Source organism: Anabrus simplex, chromosome 13, assembly GCF_040414725.1.
Source record: "Anabrus simplex isolate iqAnaSimp1 chromosome 13, ASM4041472v1, whole genome shotgun sequence".
In the NCBI taxonomy this organism is placed as follows: Eukaryota; Metazoa; Arthropoda; class Insecta; order Orthoptera; family Tettigoniidae; genus Anabrus; species Anabrus simplex.
In genome coordinates, this window is record NC_090277.1 from 81491117 (window position 1) to 81511217 (window position 20101).

The 20101-nt window shown below is 37.2% G+C and overlaps 1 protein-coding gene across 2 annotated transcripts in view; it reads right to left on the minus strand.

Annotated features, from left to right (window-relative positions):
• The window catches only part of LOC136884989 (epoxide hydrolase 4), a 45674-nt gene that overhangs the window by 13146 nt on the left and 12427 nt on the right, over positions 1-20101 (minus strand). The window contains exons 5-6 of one of the 2 annotated variants that reach the window (XR_010861447.2): positions 17615-17866; positions 14596-14828 (exon numbers count right to left, since the gene is read on the minus strand). Coding sequence is in view for 1 of the 2 variants with exons in the window: in XM_067157358.2 (XP_067013459.1) it covers positions 14653-14828; positions 17615-17866 (428 nt within the window). In the remaining variant the exon portion in view is untranslated. Of the gene's footprint in view, positions 1-13057; positions 14829-17614; positions 17867-20101 lie in introns of those variants that run through there. The other variant, XM_067157358.2, reaches the window with a different exon arrangement.

Below are 20101 nucleotides of genomic sequence, written 5' to 3' on the forward strand. Positions count from 1 at the left end.
ATCATTTTGGATTAATGCGCTTAAAACGATTTTCTTTAAACCCTGAAGGTCTTCCTGAATGTGGAGAGTCACTCATGTAAAAAAGATTCTCCTTAAAACGAGAAAACCATTTTCTTGCTGTGCTCTCTCCAATGGCATTATCACTACACACGGCGCAAATGTTTCTAGTTGCTTTCGCCCCTCTATTGAACTCATAAAGAGAAGAATAGATCAGAAATGTTCCGATTTCTCCACTTGGCACTCCATTTACTAGCGTCCCAGCTTCACTCACTATCTGCATATGTCAAAACTTCAATATGTAACCTCAAATGCAAACACTGAACTACAAATAAAAAATGACAATCGATAAATAAACCCATAGCTTGAGAGCATCAATAGAAGGAATAGACCTGTCCAGGGGAGGGACTTGAACAAGGACCTCCCTGTTGATAAGCTTGTCCCATAGCAAGCACGCTACGGTGGCATTGGCTGAAATCCATGGTCTGTTACGGTTTGATGCTCATTTCTCTGCATTGCTCTCAAGCTCGACCAAGCCATATGCAGATCTAGCAGCACCAGCTTGTACAGCCCACAAAGCAATCTGATTGGCTAACTTAAGCAGTATGACCAACGCTGTAACGCCAATATACTCAGTTCACTTTGTTTCCAACCACCCTATACATTCTCGTTTGAAAGTTACAATTTGACCCCTTTATGTGCAGCCTTCTGAATCGCCCTGTATATATTGAGTATTCAGCCTGAAGGCTGGTTTGATCCTCAGCAGCTCCACCATCAGCTGTCGTAGATCATTGAAGAAACATACTCTGGTAATGAGGAGTTAGTGCACCACATTCCTCACCGCACCAGAAGTTGCTATTGCATATCAGTTCGCCCAGCCCAACAAAATGCATGCACCAACCAACCCTGTATGAGTGACATCATACCATTCATAACAGGGACTGGCTGCATAAGGAATGGCATTACTAGCGACACAGCACCTTCATATGGTCAAAACCGAGGATGAAACAGACAGGTCTGTGGAAGTAACAATTTTGATCTAGCTGATACTAGAGTACATAGTGCTCCATAATGCTAGGTCTTGCGAGCAAAGGCACACCCAATATGAAGCTGATACCATAACGTACAACATTCTGACTGGCTTTGAGTAAATATCCAAGAGCTATAGAGTATTACTACATATATATTGTACTACTTTTTGCATGCTGCTTTGTAAGACAGCCAGCACCTGGTATCCACTCCTTTGTTTACATGGCCCGCCTGCTTCCTTCAACAAGTCGGTGCTTGTTCGACATCAGAGATTTACTTCTTTGCCCGAGGTTCTAAGTCAACTTAAAGACATCATATTGCGACAAGATCATATTACATGTAATAAATATCATTTTTGGTCCGTATTGATGATATTTGATTGAAATAATAACATTAAGTTATTTATTAGACCACCTAATCAATACAAAATCGTCTTGGATGATTTACATAAATTTGTTAGCTAATATTGGTACATGTTTCGCCTTCCCTGAAGGCATCATCAGCCATAGTCTTAACCTTAAATTAAAAATAAGCATCTAAATAACATGTAGTAATGAAATGAATTTTAAAATCTTGAAGAGATTTGAAGTAAGATAACATTAAAAATAACAATGATGGTTTGAAAATACAATGTGATTAGATATAATAGTGGAAGTATTAACAAAATTAACATTAGAAGGCTGCTAAAATAAGTACAATGGATAAAACAACAGATTGTTATACAACAAGTAGCAAGATTGCATAAAAGTAAAGTTGATAGTCTGGCGGTTATAATTAGACGATGGCGAAAAATCTTATATAATCAAAGTAAAGAAGAGAGAATAAAAGTCAAAGTTAGTCCAGAGATCCGAAGTTAATCATGATCTTGAAGATCATCGTCTAATTATAACCGCCAGACTATCAACTTTACTTTTATGCAATCTTACTACTTGTTGTATAACAATCTGTTGGTTTATCCGTTGTACTTATTTTAGCAGCCTTCTAATGTTAATTTTGTTAATACTAAAAATAATAAAAATAAAAGTGAATGAGGGATGAAAATAGCTAGAATATGTCCGTCTGCAGTCACGCTGGATTTATAGCAAAGGAAATATTTATATTATCTTCGATGGCATGATATGTTTAACTATGAAGGTGTACAATAATGATATTTGACTGGACAGTGTTAATGATATCACATGTGAATTGTAATAATTAGTAACTGAATTTTTATTTAATTTGAATGATATGTTAGCAGAAATTAAGGTGAACTTCATTAATGAAACCAATAAGAATTCAGTACTTGACTACTTCCTACAACGAGTGCAGTGCTACGGTTGGCCTATATCGTACAGGAAAATAAACTCTAATGAATCAGGCAGGGAAGTACCAAGAGAACGTAAGAAGCCATTCAAGGTTTATAGTTACAGTTTCTGTACTATAAAGATACTTCAGGACAAGTTGTGGCAAAGGCGTTTATTGGAGATTTTCATCTATTCGCACAACTGAAAACTGACAGCCCACCTGAGCTACCTTCCGAGAGGGAAAGGTAAGTTGATTACAATAATATTATTAAAGGGATATAAAATCATTGAGCAGGTAAAAACATTTTGTAGCTTATAACTTGATGAACTTTTAATGGGTTCTTCAAAACACAATTTTTGATTTTAGGTTCCAGTCACAAAGAGAAAGTAGAAGACTTGAAAAAAATTAATGGACTATACCGTTGGTTATGAAGACTTATGAAAAGTATCATTCAGTGGCCAACAACCGAGAGAGAACTTGCTAAGTATGTGCCAGAGGCTGAATAAAGCCAGAAAGGGTTTTACTGTTCTAATTTGTATTTTGTAGTTCAGTAACTGATGTCTATTAAATTTTGTATGAATAGAACGGTGTTATTTATGCAACCTTTCATCTTAAAACTTGCATAGAATAATCAATTAGCTGTTTTTTTAAATAACTGCTACAAAAATTAACAAGAAAAGTTGCTTATTTCAGAAAGAACCTAAGTGCAATGTTTTTAAAACATTGTTTATGGCATTTAAATTTTTTAAAAACTTGTTTCTTGTTTACTACACTTTTCTAGCACATTAAAGTTTAATTTTAAAAAAAATTAGATCAGACTTCAACTTATACTCCCACACAGTTTTTTTCATTTTCCCAACAGTTTGAAAAAGTGCACTTAGGTGGTTTCTGCAGTTAGCGATTCAAATGTCAGATCAGTTGAAGTTATCCATGTGTTATCAGAACCATCCTTTCTTATTGTACGAATGTCATAATAGTGAGTTAATCTGTGTCAGATGAATTTATCGAGGTAATATTTTCCCAATATTTTTAATATTTTCATGATAAATGGACTTATATTCGTGCCTTGAGGTAATGATAGCTAAGACATTTCTTGTGCATTTGTGATGTGATAATCTGCGACACTTTAGTGGTATTTTATCTATAATTGTGGACAGGATTTCCACGTTGATGAAGTATTATTTTTTTAGTTAATGAATATTCGAGGAGTAATAATGATAATTTCAGTTCTTATGATGACCACGCGATAGTATAGTTAGTTCTCACGAGGAGATTATCAGAAAACAAAAGCAAATTAAAGTTTCATTCAGATGTTAATAAAATTTTGATGAACATAATTTCACTAATACAGTAGAGTCTCGTTAATCCGAACTAATTGGGACCGGAGTCTGTTCGGATTACAAAATTTTCGGATTAACCGGAAAATATTTTCTTATAATAATGTTATTGTTTTTACGTCCCTCTAAATACTTTTACGGTTTCCGGAGACGCTTAGGTGTCAGGATTTTCTCCCGCAGGAGTTCTATTACGTGCCAGTAAATCATCTTAAACGAGGCTGATGTACTTGAGAACCTTCAAATACCACCGGACTGAGCCAATGAAGATGACATTAGTGAGTGGATGGAAGCTGACTGTCATCAACTATAAACAGATCAAGAAATTGTAGCTATGGTAGAGAAGGAATCTGGAGTTGATGTGGAACAGAGTGACGACGAAGAAGACCACAATTAACAACTAGTGTCACATTCGCATGCTGCAGCCGCCTTAGAAATTGTCGTACGCTACGTCGAGCAACACTCCCGCTGCTACGCCTACTCATGTGATGTTCATGAGACGCTGATTTAACACTGCATCCTCGAGTAGGTTCCAATCACTACGGAAAAATAAACTAACAGACTTTGTAAAGATAAACGGCCAGTGATTGATGGTTTATGATGTGTAATTATGTTTATATTAAGTTATTCTAGTAAAATATGACTAATAAAGTGCAAGTAAATCCTCATTCTATAATATGTTCTTTCATTTCAATAAGGATAATTCTTTTAAAGAAAATGAATATTTCAGTTCGGATTAACCGGACTTTCGGATTAACGGGACTGTAGTGTATTTTGTTAAAAGAAGTAAACTTGTCAATTTTGAATATTGTATCTTATACATTTCATTAAAATGTAATGTTTTTTTCCAGATTGTTCGAGGAACTCGAAGCACCAATCATATTTTTCCAGATTAAATAAATTTCAAATTATTAAATTAATATTAACAAACGAAAATATGTAATATTCAACACTGTTAGAATTGTAGGGAAAACTAAATACATGTACCATCCAATTTTTTAGTACTTTTTTATGTCACATCAAGATTCAGCAGTAAATTAACGTAATGTAGCGATCATTATCATCATAGATATCAGGCTGGCAAAAGTTTTATTTAAAATATAAAAATATAAAAATGTGATATGATTTTCTATACATAAATATTCTTATTAAGTCAGTAACCCTGTTGAACTGGCACCCCTGGGGTGTCTTGTTCATCGGCAGACCTAGTTACGGGTACAATACATAGGATCGACAGGTCAGTGACACCATAAAGGTTAGTGAAGGAAGTTTCAGATAAATCTACTACACAAGTTTGATTTCAATTTTTATATAAAAATACACCACAATAATGTGTACATGTGAACTGTACATAAACATCTTATATGAAAACAACTGTCTACTGAAATATATATCATTCTTTCTCCATACAAAAATACACACTATAGCTGTATGGAAATTTGATAATTGAGCAATTATTTTGTAGGTGCTGCAATACTAAGGTCATTTCCATTAACACCTGTTTTACAAAGAGTGATGTACAAGAGATTTATAACTGAGCAGCAACTTGCAAACACACAACTTATCCAAGTCCTGGAGGAGAAAGAAACAAAGAAGTTTGAAAACTAGGAAAACTGTTTCACAGCTTTTCAAAATTTACAGTCACCTGGCTGTTTCACTTGCTTAGACCAGAACTAATGACTTTACAAGATTATTTCAAGGAAATATTCCTTTCTATCAACACGTTCACTCCCAGTGATTTTTAGAAGACACCTTTACCCTAGATAATATCTAACTTCATTCCTATACTATAAACCCTAAAAATCTGATAATTGGTGCCCACCTTAAGATGTACTAGTAAGATTTTTTTACTCGGCATGGCTATTCGTTGCATCACTCTGCCACAAATTCCAACCACGCACTTCAGATACCTTGAGATTGGCACATGTTTATTTAGACCACACATACCACAATACAGGAAATGTCGCCAAGTTGTAGTAAAATGTTTATCTGCCCTCTATCTACTGGCAGACTGATATACTGTGTCATCTAACGTACATTTGAACATACCATGTTCGCGCAAATTCAAATCCGACCATGATCGGATGTGGGAGTGAATGTGTTGAGGTATAAGTCTTCATACTTCAACAAACAAGTTAAAAGAACACTCCAGCATTTTGCTTTCACAAACACTGTATGCACCAATTTGCAAATTTCTGCACAATTATTGATATGTTACCTTATATTTCATATGTATACACTGTAGAAAACTCTAAATTATCATGACAGAGTGGATTTCTTGGTCCCATTTACTACTCTGGTACATTATCAAGTATTGCCAAATGTCTTAATCAGGTATTTTACCACCATTGTAAGTTGGTATCTGGAATGGAGCCGTAACGGCTAAAAATTCTTAAAACTGGAAAATATAACAAACTGGTGTTTGGTAGTCTAGGTGCGAAAGGGGACCGAAAAATAACTCTGGTAATTCGGGCTTATCTCTCTAGGTGGGTGTTGAGTAACCCCTCCTGAGTCAGTATGCCAAGCGGCGTGGCTCGAGCAAGCCCCTGCAATAGTTTTCATGCCAACGTGTTTTTCGACCTCTTCAATTTTTGTGAAATAGCTGATATACGAGAACAGCGTTCACATTTTTTCTGCTTGGTAAAGGTGCCCCTGACCGTAATTTATGAATTTCATTATGGTTCATATTGACAATTGATCACTATCAAAGGGTGAATCTTTCTCTACCCTTTGATAGAAAAGTGTGTTTGATGCAGTTGATATATTATCTACAGCTTATACTGAACACTCCTTGAAAAGAACACTAATGAGAGTGGTATTTGCAATTCAAATGCAGATACACGTCAAATGAAGACCTTCAACGCCCAGGATGCCCTTGCACGTCCAGAACAGATGAAAACATTGGAAAAATTTCTGCGCTTGTGTAAAAGGATAAAAGACGTACTATCGATGACCTTGCTTTTGTGGAGCTCAATATAACGCATTGTAGCCAAAGACTTGCAAATGAGACAAATTGCAGCGAAGTTCACCCCCTGCTTGTTGACTCCTGACCAAAAGGCGACTCGTGTCGCTGCTTACCTTAACTTGTTAGACCACTTGGAAATGAACAAGAACTTTTGACGAAATCATCACTATGAATGAATTGTGGTGTTATATGTATGACCCCCGAGACAAAGCAACAGTCGTCGCAGTGGACGACACCCAACTTTCATCACCTGAAAAAGGCCCGGCAAATCAAATCGCCTGTGAAGACGATGCCAATCTGTTTTCTCAACACTTGCAGCATTGTTCTCTCTGAGTATGTCGCTGAACATTAAACAGTGAACCAAGCTGTCTACCTGTGTGTTTGGAGGTGGCTGTGTGAGTACTCTGTTGAAACTGCCCGATTTGTGGCAGGGTGGGGACTGGTTCTTCCATCAAGACAATGCCCCAGTTCACACAGCCATTTCTGCAAGTGATTTGTTGGAAAAAAAAAAAAACCTGCACAACACCTATTCCTCAACCACCCTACACACCAGATCTCACATCTTTAAATTTCTTTTGTTTCCCTGGATAAAAAGGGAGCTGAACGGGAAAAGTGTTTCAGACATTCCAGAGGTTAAAATAAAATCTAAGGCGGTACTGCAAGGCATCCAAAAGGCTGAGTATGAAAGGTGCTTTGCACGGTGGAAAAAAAAAAAAACCCCTGAACAAATATATTAGGGTTGACGGACAGTACTTCGAAGGCGACTCATGTTTGAAACTTGAAAAAATATATTCTGTTTTTTTTTTTATTGTGTCCAGTTATTTTTGTGAAGCCCCACCTCATACATTAAGCTAAAGAGAAACGTTAAGACTCTGAACATCTACAGCAAGCATCAGGTTCTACCGGAGTATGAAGAGACATAAAATCGAACAAGGAATATACAAGAAAACCGTGCATTAATCTTATTTTTTACCATCCTTCAGCAGCCTGGACCTTGACAGAGAAACAAGAATAGAATTCAAGTAGTAGAAATGAAGTTCGTAATAAGCATATATGAAACCAGACAAGACAGAATCTGAACAGATATATAGAAAACTACAATGCAAGAACTGGCAGAGCAAAGCAAGGTGGTTTTAGGCATATCATTTAAATGTAAAACGAGAGGATTCCGAAGGGAGCCTTCGATAAAATTTTCACTGGAAAGAGTGCTAGAGGACTACCAGAGGACTTTGCAGTAGAGACGAGAACAGCAGTACACTGATCGATGAAGAATGGTGGAAAAGAAAAATGTGGAGGTCTTTAGTACATTACCCTACCCAGCATGAGTCTGGAAATAAGAAAGGACAAATTAATATAAGATTGAAGAAAGGCAAAACTACTTACAGTGAAACCTTGTTGGTACGTTCCTAAGTTTTCTTGCTTAGCACGTAAATTTGAAGTCTATTCAGGTCGTATGAAATCTATATAAAAATGCCTCCCTCAATTGGTCATAAATTCTCACCATTACTGCTTAGTATGATCGTATTTTTCCCAGCCCTGAAAATGTTCCTTTTCATCCCTTGTTAACGGAGCGTGCTTTCCAGCGCAGATAACACCTCTCGTCACAGGAGGCAGGTCAGAGAAACTTGCGTAAAAAATTGGAAAAGGACTTGAATTCCTGAACTTTACAGCGTAAATTACACCTTCAGGGAGCAAGCGGTTAGCCTCAAGGAAGTTCAGTTTTGCTTGCTGGTTTTCAGTCATATTGCTGAATAACCCAATTAAGCTTGTTTGTGCTTTTATGTTGCATTTCATTCCAAATTTAGAAATTAATTCTGTGCTGAGTGATACAGTGATGGGTTGGGAATGTCTGTCTGTGATAGCCTACCTACGGACACTTTCTCGACTCTAGTCTATCCAAGTGTTGTCACATTCAAGATGGCAGCAAAGTTATTCTATTGCACGTGGCAGAGTTTAACCTTCAAATAATTCATGGTCGGAGAGTGTGACCAGAAAACGATGTTTAATAATCCACTGGTCTGTAATAGTAAGGCTTCAGCTAACATCTATTTTATAAAGAGTGACCTGCAATAACATGCTGATAATTTATGAGCCCCAGTGCAAATGTTTTCATATTTGTTCTACGCATCTTTTAATAATAATAATAATAATAATAATATAGTTATTGCAGCAGAAATGTATGTAAATTAGGCCTACTGTACTGCCCTGATAAGTTAAATGGCCCTAACTCCAACTTTTTCCCAAATGCATTTATTAAGCTTTTGCAAATCGGTGTACAGGAATACACCTTTCTATGCCATAAGAAAGCCCTAACTCCAGTTTGAGGTAGGTTTCGATGAAAGAAGGACATAACATATTAAAAACACCCTAAATCCACAAAGAGTTAGAGCTCGGCAACTCCAACTGAGACCCCGCAAGGAATGTGAACTTGGAATAACTCCCTCCTAACCTTCTGTCCCTAGTCATGCATGACCAATAGTGTGTACAAGGGTGTGTCTCCGCATGAGCCAATAGAAGTGAACATCGCCCAATGTTGCCAATTAGCGACTGCAATTCAGTGCACTCCTAGCTCTCAAGGGAGACGTTTCCATTAAGTCAGCATTGAAGTGCTTTAGCTCCATGCGTTGTCTATCACTGCGCACGGTTTGGCAACACCGAGTGTGAACCAGGCCTACCCAGCATCCTCCCTCTGTCACTCCTATTGACGAAACTAGCTCTTACATCGCTCACATTCCAGGGTCTTTCTTCAACTTGTGCTATACTCTTCAAGTTAAGCATCCTATCAAGGAATTAGGGCCTTCCTTCGTAAGACACCATTGCGGATTTCCTGGTCCGTGAGGTAAGGCCTTCTTTCATCGGACCTGTTAATGTGATGGGCCGTTTTTTCAACAGCCTAACTGGAGTGTCTGTTGACAATCCCATTGTTACTTTCTCCGTTTCTCTATTCTAACACAATGTGTGCAGTTCAGTCTGTTCTCTTTTATTTACTTCTTCCATTTGTAACTGTTAAAGCAATACTTCATTTTCTTCAAGCAGGCTCTGCTATCGCATTAAGACTGATAAGATAGCACTAGGGGAGCGTTACATCATTATCAGGGGAATTCCTTTCTGTCTCTGATGGGTCATGGCCCATTTCCACTTCAGTCAGGAAGCGTGAGTGAAGTGACAATGTCCTACTTGTAATTACAGGAGATACACAAAAAAGAAAGTTCTACTAAAGTATTTTTTTACATGTAAATGCTCGTCATTTGCTGGTGTGTGAAGAAGTACTGAAGATCAAGTAAGAACGGAGTGAGACAGACATTCTGGCATGGCTGGTGACACCCCATCTCTGGTGAGTCATCAAAAATATATACCAAGCATTCCGCAGTAACAGTTGGCATACACGCCACTATAAGAAAATAATGTAAATGACTGAAAGTAACACAAACAGTATGTTGTTGCAACAGAAAAACATTCACCTAAGAATCCTTTCTCATTTAAGAAAATAGAAACAAAGTTCCTTGTGTTGTCACAATTTGGACACAGCTGACTGTTTACTGATTAGGCCCGCATTTGTATGAGCTGTTGCATTGTTTGGTTCTTTTATATGTAACGAACAATTAATATACAGTACCTTCAAATGTTTACTGTTCATCTAGTCAGTTGATCTTTTACATGGGTTCTCACGATCATGCCTTTAATTTTAGGAACCACAATCAATGTCAGAAGCCTGTGTATCAATGAAAACGAAAGAAGATGAAAGCACATCGACTTACATAACACTGGAGGTTATGGTTCCATCCAATTCTGAAGAGCCTATTGAAGTTGAAAATGATCCAGTACGAAATGAAACAAAACCGTCAAGATGGTGAAACTTTAAACAATACTGTACCTCCAGAAGAAAAAGAACATCCTGGTTTCACAAAAAGAGTAAGGAAGAAACAAAGTACAACTCCTAAAGAAAAAGCAAAGCACAGAATCAAAAAGTTAAAAGAAAACCGTCCCCCACATGATCCTTGTTGTGACAAATGTCGCTACAAAAAGCAGCACAACATTTTTGGAAGAGTGGAGAAACCAATGTAACACAATTTTGGAAAAAGAAATTCACTGAAAGACTGGACTTTATTGTGATGTGTGCCACTAAGCTCCCGGTGAAGAGACGATAGGGTGAATCGGAAACTAGAAACAATTTGTTTCAATATTTATTTTAATGACAGACAGCAAAAGAGTCCGTGTGTAAATGGTTTTTCTCACTACTCTTGGGGTTTCTAAAGAAAATAACTCCATTATTTATGACACTAACATCTGTTTGCAAAGGTACCACGAATGGTATGACATGTTCGACTGACAAAAGAGGAAAGCATCCTAATTGTAAGAAAATTGACAGGAGCCTTATTATAAATCATACAGAGAGCTACAACCCAAGTATTGCTCACTACAGAAGAGAACATGCGCCAAATCGACGATACCTCCCAAACGATGTGACTTAAGAGGATGTATGATTTCATATGAGCTAAAAACGTTTGAGACTGTTCTTATGATCTGTATAAGAAGGTTGTTAATGAGTTTAACATATTGTTTACAAAACTTGGTCATGAAGAATGTGGCATGTGCTTCAAGTTTAAGGAACGTGACAAGACCGCAATCAGGAAAAATGATCACCAGACTGTGAGACTTTTTTTTTTTTTTGCTAGGGGCTTTATGTCGCGCCGACACAGATAGGTCTTATGGCGACGATGGGATAGGAAAGGCCTGGGAGTTGGAAGGAAGCGGCCGTGGCCTTAATTAAGGTACAGCCCCAGCATTCGCCTGGTGTGAAAATGGGAAACCACGGAAAACCATTTTCAGGGCTGCCGATAGTGGGATTCGAACCTACTATCTCCTGGATGCAAGCTCACAGCCGCGCGCCTCTACGCGTACGGCCAACTCGCCCGGTGACTGTGAGACTTTAATTGGAAGGGCCACATTGCAAAGGCTGAAAAAGCAAAATACATTTATAAAGAACATGCTAAGCAGGAGCATTCTACTTACAACTTATATGTTTCGGCTGATTTACAGAAGGTGATTATGTTGCCACAGATGGATTCCTTCAAAGAAGTTAGGTTTACCCAAAGAATGGTGGTATTTAATTAAAGTTTTGTTCCTATTGGTACCAAACCGAAGGCTAAACCTCTCGCAGTCTTGTGGCATGAGGCAGTAAGTGGAAGAAAAAAATAAGATATCTTAAATGCATTTTGCAATCATTTCAGAGATGTAAAGCATATCTATTTGGCTGGACAATTGCTCAGCACAAAACAAAAACTGGACTCTTTACCATTCTGGTGTATCTTTTAAATTATTGTCCACAGATTTCTGTAGACACCCTTGACATTTTTTACTTCGAAGCAAGTCATACGTTTATGGCTGCTGACTCCTTTCATCATTAAGTTGAACTGGCTATGAAACAGTGTGGAAAGGTTTATGATTTCCATGATTTTGTTAAGTGTGCTCAAAAAGCAAACTTAAGAAAAGTAGACATCAAAGAACTTAGTGTTTGGGATCTTTTCGCATGTAAAGACTGCACCTCAAAATAAAAAATTATGCGTCGAGGTGACAACATACCTTATCTCACAGATGTTGTTAAATTAACTGCTAAATGAGGTTCTACAAGTCTTTTGTATTCTACTAAATATGAGGAATCTTGTTGAAAAGTGTTGAAATTCTTGCAAGCTAAAAACATCAAAAACTTTCCCATGCCTGCAAAAATGGACAAAATACAAAGATTCAATAAGGCAAAGAAAAAATAAATCCCCTTATGCCATCTAACCGCCATGGATTTTGGTTGAGCATTGAAGAATCAGAAGAGCCTGACTTACAAGCTGACTAATGACAAACTGATCAAGAACAAGGTTCATATAATATATGTAAGCTAGTTTTATTTGAATTAGAAAACTGAAAATTACTGAATGTGTTCTTTGTATTTCATGGTATTGCACAGTTTTAAAATGTAATTGTATGCAAAGCTATTATTTAGGGTTTGTAAATATGATAATTATGACAAATAGGTCCACCTTCCGTACAGGGAGTTAAGGCTTTTAGAGACCGTGTATTACAGCACCAAACTTTAAAAAGCCCTAAATCCATTTCTTCTAAAAATAAATATTAAACAATTATATTAACATTATCACAAAGTTGGGTACATTAAAACAACGACTTTTACACATCAAAAGCCTTTTTAAGTATCAAAACTGTGATGCAGGTGCAGAAATTCGTTTTCCTTATCTCCTGTAAAATGTTGTTCATCGGAGATGGGGCTTTCTGTCTTAAGGGGGTAGTGTGTTCACGCATAGTGGTTTGCAGGACATTCTGTTATGGAGAAGAAAGGTAGACAGTTTACATATGATAAAAAATTAAAAGTTTATTGAGAAAGCAGATGCTAATCCACACATGGAACGTGTGCAAATCGCAAAGATGTTTGACATTCCTACGATAACTTTAAACATAATTATAAGAGACGTGTATGGTTCGCGTCTTAGAAACTTTTTCCTTGATGTTTTACTATGTTGGTGTTCTTAAAAAGTATTATTTCTTTATTTATTTCATTAATTATAATTGTAATTCATCGTAATTATTTTTACGTTCAAAACTATCCTTAAATTTAACAGCAAAATTGTTTCATTTTTTGGCATGTTCCCTCTTTACAAAATTTTTTGGTTCCCACAAAAGCGTCCTAACCAATTTTGGCTGTACTTATTTTATATTGTATTAATTAGGTGGATTACCTCATTTGTCTACAATAATTGTCATCAATACGGAACACAAAAATCATAAACTTTGATATGAACGAGATTGTTGAAAATTATGGAATGAAAATTAGTGTGGAAAAAAGAGGTAAAAAAAAACAGTGGCATTGACCAGAGCAGAAATGGACAGGAGGGAATTTGAAAAATAAAGGGAGAAAACTTTGAAATTATGGAGAACTTTAAGAACTTGGTAAGCAAAGTGATGCAGGGTGCTGGGCTGAACACGGAGATCAGTAATAAGATTCAACAGCAAAATACATTCTACCAGAGTAGGAGAAACCTGGTGTGGAGGAAGGAAGTATCAATGAAGTGTAAAGAGCTGACTGATGTTTAGGATTTACTACTGGCCAATACTGACATATGCAGCAGAGACCTGGACAATAACAGGAAAGGGCACAGTAAGAAATAAAGATGTAAGAGTGGAAAAGCTTTTCAACAGAATGGAAAGGGATAAACAGATGGTTTGGACATGTTAAGAGGATGGAAAAGGAAAGGATGCTGAAGCAGATGACAAACCCAGACAGGAGGGAGACCCCAGACTATGGTGGCTTAAAACGATCAAGAATAGTATAACAAGAAGAACCTTGATTGGAACACAGTTAAGAGACTACGGTGGTCAGATATAAGATGGAAAGGTGCCATAAACATCCAAAATCAATGTAAGCTGCACAAGAGAAATGAAGTAGGTTTAAAATATTAACTAAAAAATTATTTTCTTTCCTGTTGCTTTGTGTTCATCTGTGTGTGCAAGAGTGAGCACACATGCCCAGACACTGTATAGGATTTATGCTAAAATAGTCCTATGTAACTTCATATCTAGTAACCTCACTCTGCAGACAATTTTGTTGCAGTTTTTTGTAAATACAGGCAAAGTGTGACCGACATTGTTCGCTCTCATTCCCCATTAGGGAGTAGGAGACAAAAAGATCAGCCTACTACTAGAGATGGCTAAGAAATCCACTCTAATTTATCAGTCTTTTTCACAGTATGGTTGTATATAAATGCATTTAAATACCCAGAAAATATAGAGCGTAAATATATATAAACTATATATTATAAAACTAGAACATTACTAAAAACCTCTATAAATAACCAATTTCATTAACAACAACAATAATTCCACTGTATGATTATCAGCACACACAAGTATAAACCAAGGACTAGACAAATATCAACGGTATACAACACAAATATCTTTTAAAAAATTAAATGGAAAACGCACATTATTATCAAGTCTATGATACTGAGATTGCATCTTTTCACTTCCAACATGATTCAGTCAGCTATGTAGGTGCTTAGCAGCAGAACCATTCACAACATCACTGGTCTTCCTCTGGACTACATCAAGTACTACTTGGTTGCCGTACTTAACTGTGGAACTCACAGCACCGAACATACGATTCATCAATCCGCTCCCCGACTGCGGTTTTATCACCTTGGGTGGGGACTCTGGAACTAAAATATTGTCATCTTATACCACAAATACATACATACATCTTTCACCAGGTTAGATCACCAACATGGCAGACAAGCAAACAGCTATTTAAGGAACATACATCATGGGATCAAGGCGACATCTAATTACGGAATAGCTGTCCATGAACTACGATTAAATACATTTTTAATATATTATTGATAATGGCGATAATTGTCACACACACACACACAGTCATCTGGTTTTCAAGTTGAAGTGCAAGCAAGTGCAGATTGAACAGGCACGTGAATATTAAACTAAAGCAGCTATGACATATCTGCAAATCACATTTTTTTCTTTATCAATCACTACTCGTCTGCATTTAGGGCAGTCAGCCAGGTGGCAGATTAGCTATCTGTTGTCCTAGCCTTTTCTTGAATGATTTCAAAGAAATTCAAAATTTACTGAAGATCTGCCTTGGTAAGTTATTCCAATCCCTAACTCCCCTTCCTATAAAAGGATATTTGCCCCAATTTGTCCTTCTGAATTCCAACTTTATCTTCATATTGCGATCTTTCCTACTTTTAAAGACACTAAACAAATTTATCCGTCTCCTAATGTCACTCCACGCTATCTCTCCACCGACAGCTCAGAACATACCACTTAGTCGAGAAGCAAGTGTTCTTTCTCCCAAGTCTTCCCAGCCCAAACTAGGGAATAGTTTTGTAACGCTACTCTTTTGTTGGAAATTACTCTGAACAAATCAAGCTGCTTTTCTTTGGATTTTTTAAATGGTTCTTCAATCAAGTAATCCTGGTGAGGGTCCCATACACTGGAACCATACTCCATCTGCGGTCTTACCAGAGACTTGTATATACCGGGCGAGTTGGCTGTGCGCGTAGAGGCGCGCGGCTGTGAGCTTGCATCCGGGAGATAGTAGGTTCGAATCCCACTATCGGCAGCCCTGAAAATGGTTTTCCGTGGTTTCCCATTTTCACACCAGGCAAATGCTGGGGCTGTACCTTAATTAAGGCCACGGCCGCTTCCTTCCAACTCCTAGGCCTTTCCTATCCCATCGTCGCCATAAGACCTATCTGTGTCGGTGCGACGTAAAGCCACTAGCAAAAAAAAAAAAAGAGAGAGACTTGTATGCCCTCTCCTTTACATCCTTACTACAACACCTGAACACCCTCAAATCCATGTGCCTCTAGTTTCTTACAGTGTGTATTGTGAGAGCTTATATTACAAAGGGAAACTAATATATGAAGATAAGCGAGATGAGACTGTGAGCTGAGCTCTTCATTTGATGTGTCAAAAAACTGCGTAACCATAGCTCGTCAAATGATCTGAATGGGTTATCAAACATACATCTACAACTGCCTTGTGCAGAGGGAAGCTTGTAAATGCACAGTATAGTACAATATATATCATGAGACATTATTTCAAGAATACAATCATTAAGAATTTGTTTTACCAACCTTGCACTTAAATAGCATGCTTTAGAGACTGGCTATTTTTACATATAGTGAATGATTACTTCCCAAAATTGAAGAAGTGAAATATTCCGGTTTCTAATTTTAGTTCTTTAGACTGAAATAGAGCAAAAACATGAGGACATGGCTGCAGTCATATCTCACAGGACGTCAACAATTCATATCCGTGGGCACTAACACCTAAAACTGGGAACAAACTGAAGCAGGCATAACGCAACGTTGAGTTCTGGTATCACTCTTCTCCATGTAGCTAAAGGACTTACCAGAAAAATCTAAACAACTATAAATACCGCTTGTATGTAGATGACATACTGTTATACATACACTCAGACCCAAACAACGTTCATCTGGCCATAAGTAACATGAAAGACCTACACAAAATTTGAGACTAGACTGTTAATTCCTTTCAAGTTAAAAAAACACACACAAGCCATCATAGCAGGATACAAAAATAACAATAAATTGGAGAGGAAAAAACATTCCTCTAATTATGTTCCAGAGAACAGAAATCAGTCTAAAAACTCTAAAGAATCTTGGCATAATCATCATTTAAAATCAACTGTCTGAACATGCAAAAAAAATCTGCCAGCAAACTTTCTACACACTACACTCATTTAGAAGGCTACGAGATCTTCTCCCACTTAAAACGAAGGAAATTACTTATACAAAGTCTAATTCTACCCATTTTCGACTACAGACACATTACATACAACAGTTTTAAAAAACTCTGTAGCAAATTACAGCACGCATATAATGCATCCAACCGCTTTTATCTTATACGCCAAATAATAAATAAATCTTCAACAAACCAAGACACTGCCATATCTCACCCTACCTCAATCAGTTATCTTGGTTATATTTAGAGGAGAGGCCAAATCTGCACTCTGTCAGTTACTGATAGTGTTCTACGGAGCAAAACACCAGGTTACTCGAGACCTGACCTTCAGTACCTGTCATCCAGTAATAATCACCAAACAAGGTCATTAACTAAGGCCCTGCTAAGTATCCCTACCCATCACATCATTCATTCATCCCCACTATGAACCACCTGTGGAATTCCCTGTTGGCTGAAATTGGAGACATTACTAGTATTCAGCAGTTCAAAAGAAAGTGTTGCAAACATTACTTACATATAAGAACAATCTATAGTACATATCCTAAGATACTATCTTCATGTAAATATTAACTGTATGGACTAGATGACAAGGTTTTCCCGTGTGTAAGTTATACAATTTTAGTATGTTGTAGAATTTAACAAACAGTGCATTACGGTTGAGTATAATAGCAGGCCATAGGAATAAGAAGACTATAATAAATAAATTTGATAAACTTACCGACAAGGAAGTTCATTAGTAGTTTATTAACAGCTTCTGGCATTTCCTGATGAGGGAAGTGCCCAGCTCCATCAATGATTTTGACCGTAAACCTGTCTGTGTAATCTGTGGACTTCACCATGCTCTCAAGATTGATGAAATGGTCTTTATTGCCAGTCACCAACAGGCATGGAACTTGCACCATCCCGCTTTCTTCACTCACGCGGTAGAATGGCAGGTTCCGGTAGTAGTTGATGGGGCCGGTCCAGTCCTCTGTAACACAGGACAGTGCAGCGAGATCTCTTCTATGAAGTAACAAAGAATGTAGTACAGGTTTGTTCCAGCAAACGGTTTCAAACCAGTTCTGAACTAGTTCAGAATTTTCTGAATGAAAATGTGCAATGCAGAACAGTTCCAGAATGGATTGTTGTTTCATGTAAATTACAGTTTTGAACTTAAAACACTGTCATCTATGAATTATGCTTCAACACAATTTATGACTGATGACCTCATTATTCAAATATGAAGTAACCACTCCATTCATTGGTCAAATGTCATGCGCATGTCCAGAATCTTTCAGGTCTTTGTTCTGAAATTAGCTGCAACAGCATCTGTGCTACTGCACATGTATCAGGAACTCTAGAAAGTTTCTCTCGCTTGTCGGATTAAACCTTGTTTTTGTTGTGTTACAGTAAAATTACAGGGCCATTCCATGTCAGATCAAAGAGAACTATCCAGTATGATGTCACCGATGTTGATAAGAGTAGGGAAGTAACTGAATAAAAGTAATCAAGATTACTTTTAACAATTACACTTGTAGTATTCTACGTTTTACAAAAAGTAACTTACTTGTAATTTACTTCTTGAAATAAAATTGCATTCATTACATACCAGTAGTACTTTCTAGTAATTCATACACATTGCAAGGAAGCAGAAATGGAGAAAAAATAAATTATGATTATTTTTTTGGTTCTATTACAGTACAATTAACAGATTTACCAGTTCTGGACGAGGTTCATTCTTACCTTTCCAGTACCTCCAAATACATCATACTGTACCTATCCCAACAATGTTCTTAAAATTATTGTACAATACAGATTTTTGGCAATGAGTCAACATATGACCAACTATGGACACTTATTTTCATCAATAGTACAAGGTAGGAAGATTTTACTTTATGCCAACAAAAGTAAAGTTATTAAATTATTATAAAAGTATTTATACTGAAATACAAAAAATAACCAATCATAATCGTCCTGCATCCTCCACCCCATTTTGCCTTCCCCCACATCCTTGGACTCCCACCCACACACCCGCTTCCTTTCCTCTCCCTTCCCGACAAGTGCTGGCAGTCGTGCGTGTTCCGCTCCTAAGCTTTAGTCAGTCCAGAGCAACAGGACACGATTACATTCTTATACAAGACTCCACCGGCCCACGAGGTGAATAGCCATTCGATACATACCAGAGAAACAATTCAACCATTTCAATATACAGTATTTTAACTACATCTTTTACTGTTAGGCATATTGTATCAACATTTGAGGACCCTGCCCCGGACCACCACAGAGATGATTATTCAGACACTATTCAATCTCTTACTGATAGTAGTATATACAACAGTGTCAATGTAACAAGATTTACTCTTGAAACTAAAGAATTTGGAGTGTGTGGAACAAACAAGTTACATTTTTATGCTAGTTTCATCATATTTTATCTGTTGTCTTGTATTTTATGAATATCAACATCAAGTTTGCCAAGATGTATTTTATTCAATATGTTAAAAAAAAAATGGAAATGGTGTATGGCTTTTAGTGCCGGGAGTGTCCGAGGACATGTTCGGCTCGCCAGGTGCAGGTCTTTTGATTCGACACCCGTAGGCGACCAGTGCGTCATGAGGATGAAATTATGAAGATGGCACGTACACCCAGCCCCCATGCCAGCAATGGTTAAAATTCCCGTCCATGCCAGGAATCTGACTCGGGACCCCTGTGACCAAAGGCCAGCACGCCAACCATTCAGCCATTGAGCAGGACTATCCAATACGTGACAACTATTTTATGTCTTAATTTGTACTGATGATGGCTCAAAGAGCCAAAACATGTATGCTTATATGTAACATTTATTAAATAATCTTTAAGAGTACTGAACATGTAAAAATTTTGATATCTCTTAAAATTAAACACAGGAATCCTTAAGTGCTATTGTAGGGAGTCTTCAGTACGTGCGAAGATTCATTCCCCCCCGAACATGTCGAAGCTTAGCAATGAGATTTTAAGAGCCAATTATTTTATTATGAAAGTAAATTGTAAATTATTTGAAACACCGCAAGTCACTAAGACAAAATTATTAGAGATCATTTTGAAAGTTTCAAGCTATTATGCTTAGTCTCGCCTACTGATATAGCCACTTAATGTCTATGCTAAAAAAAACACTCAAAATGAATATTTTTTCTTGCAAACTTTGGTAATGTTGCAGCTAGAGCCCTGCACGGATGTACAAAGTATTATC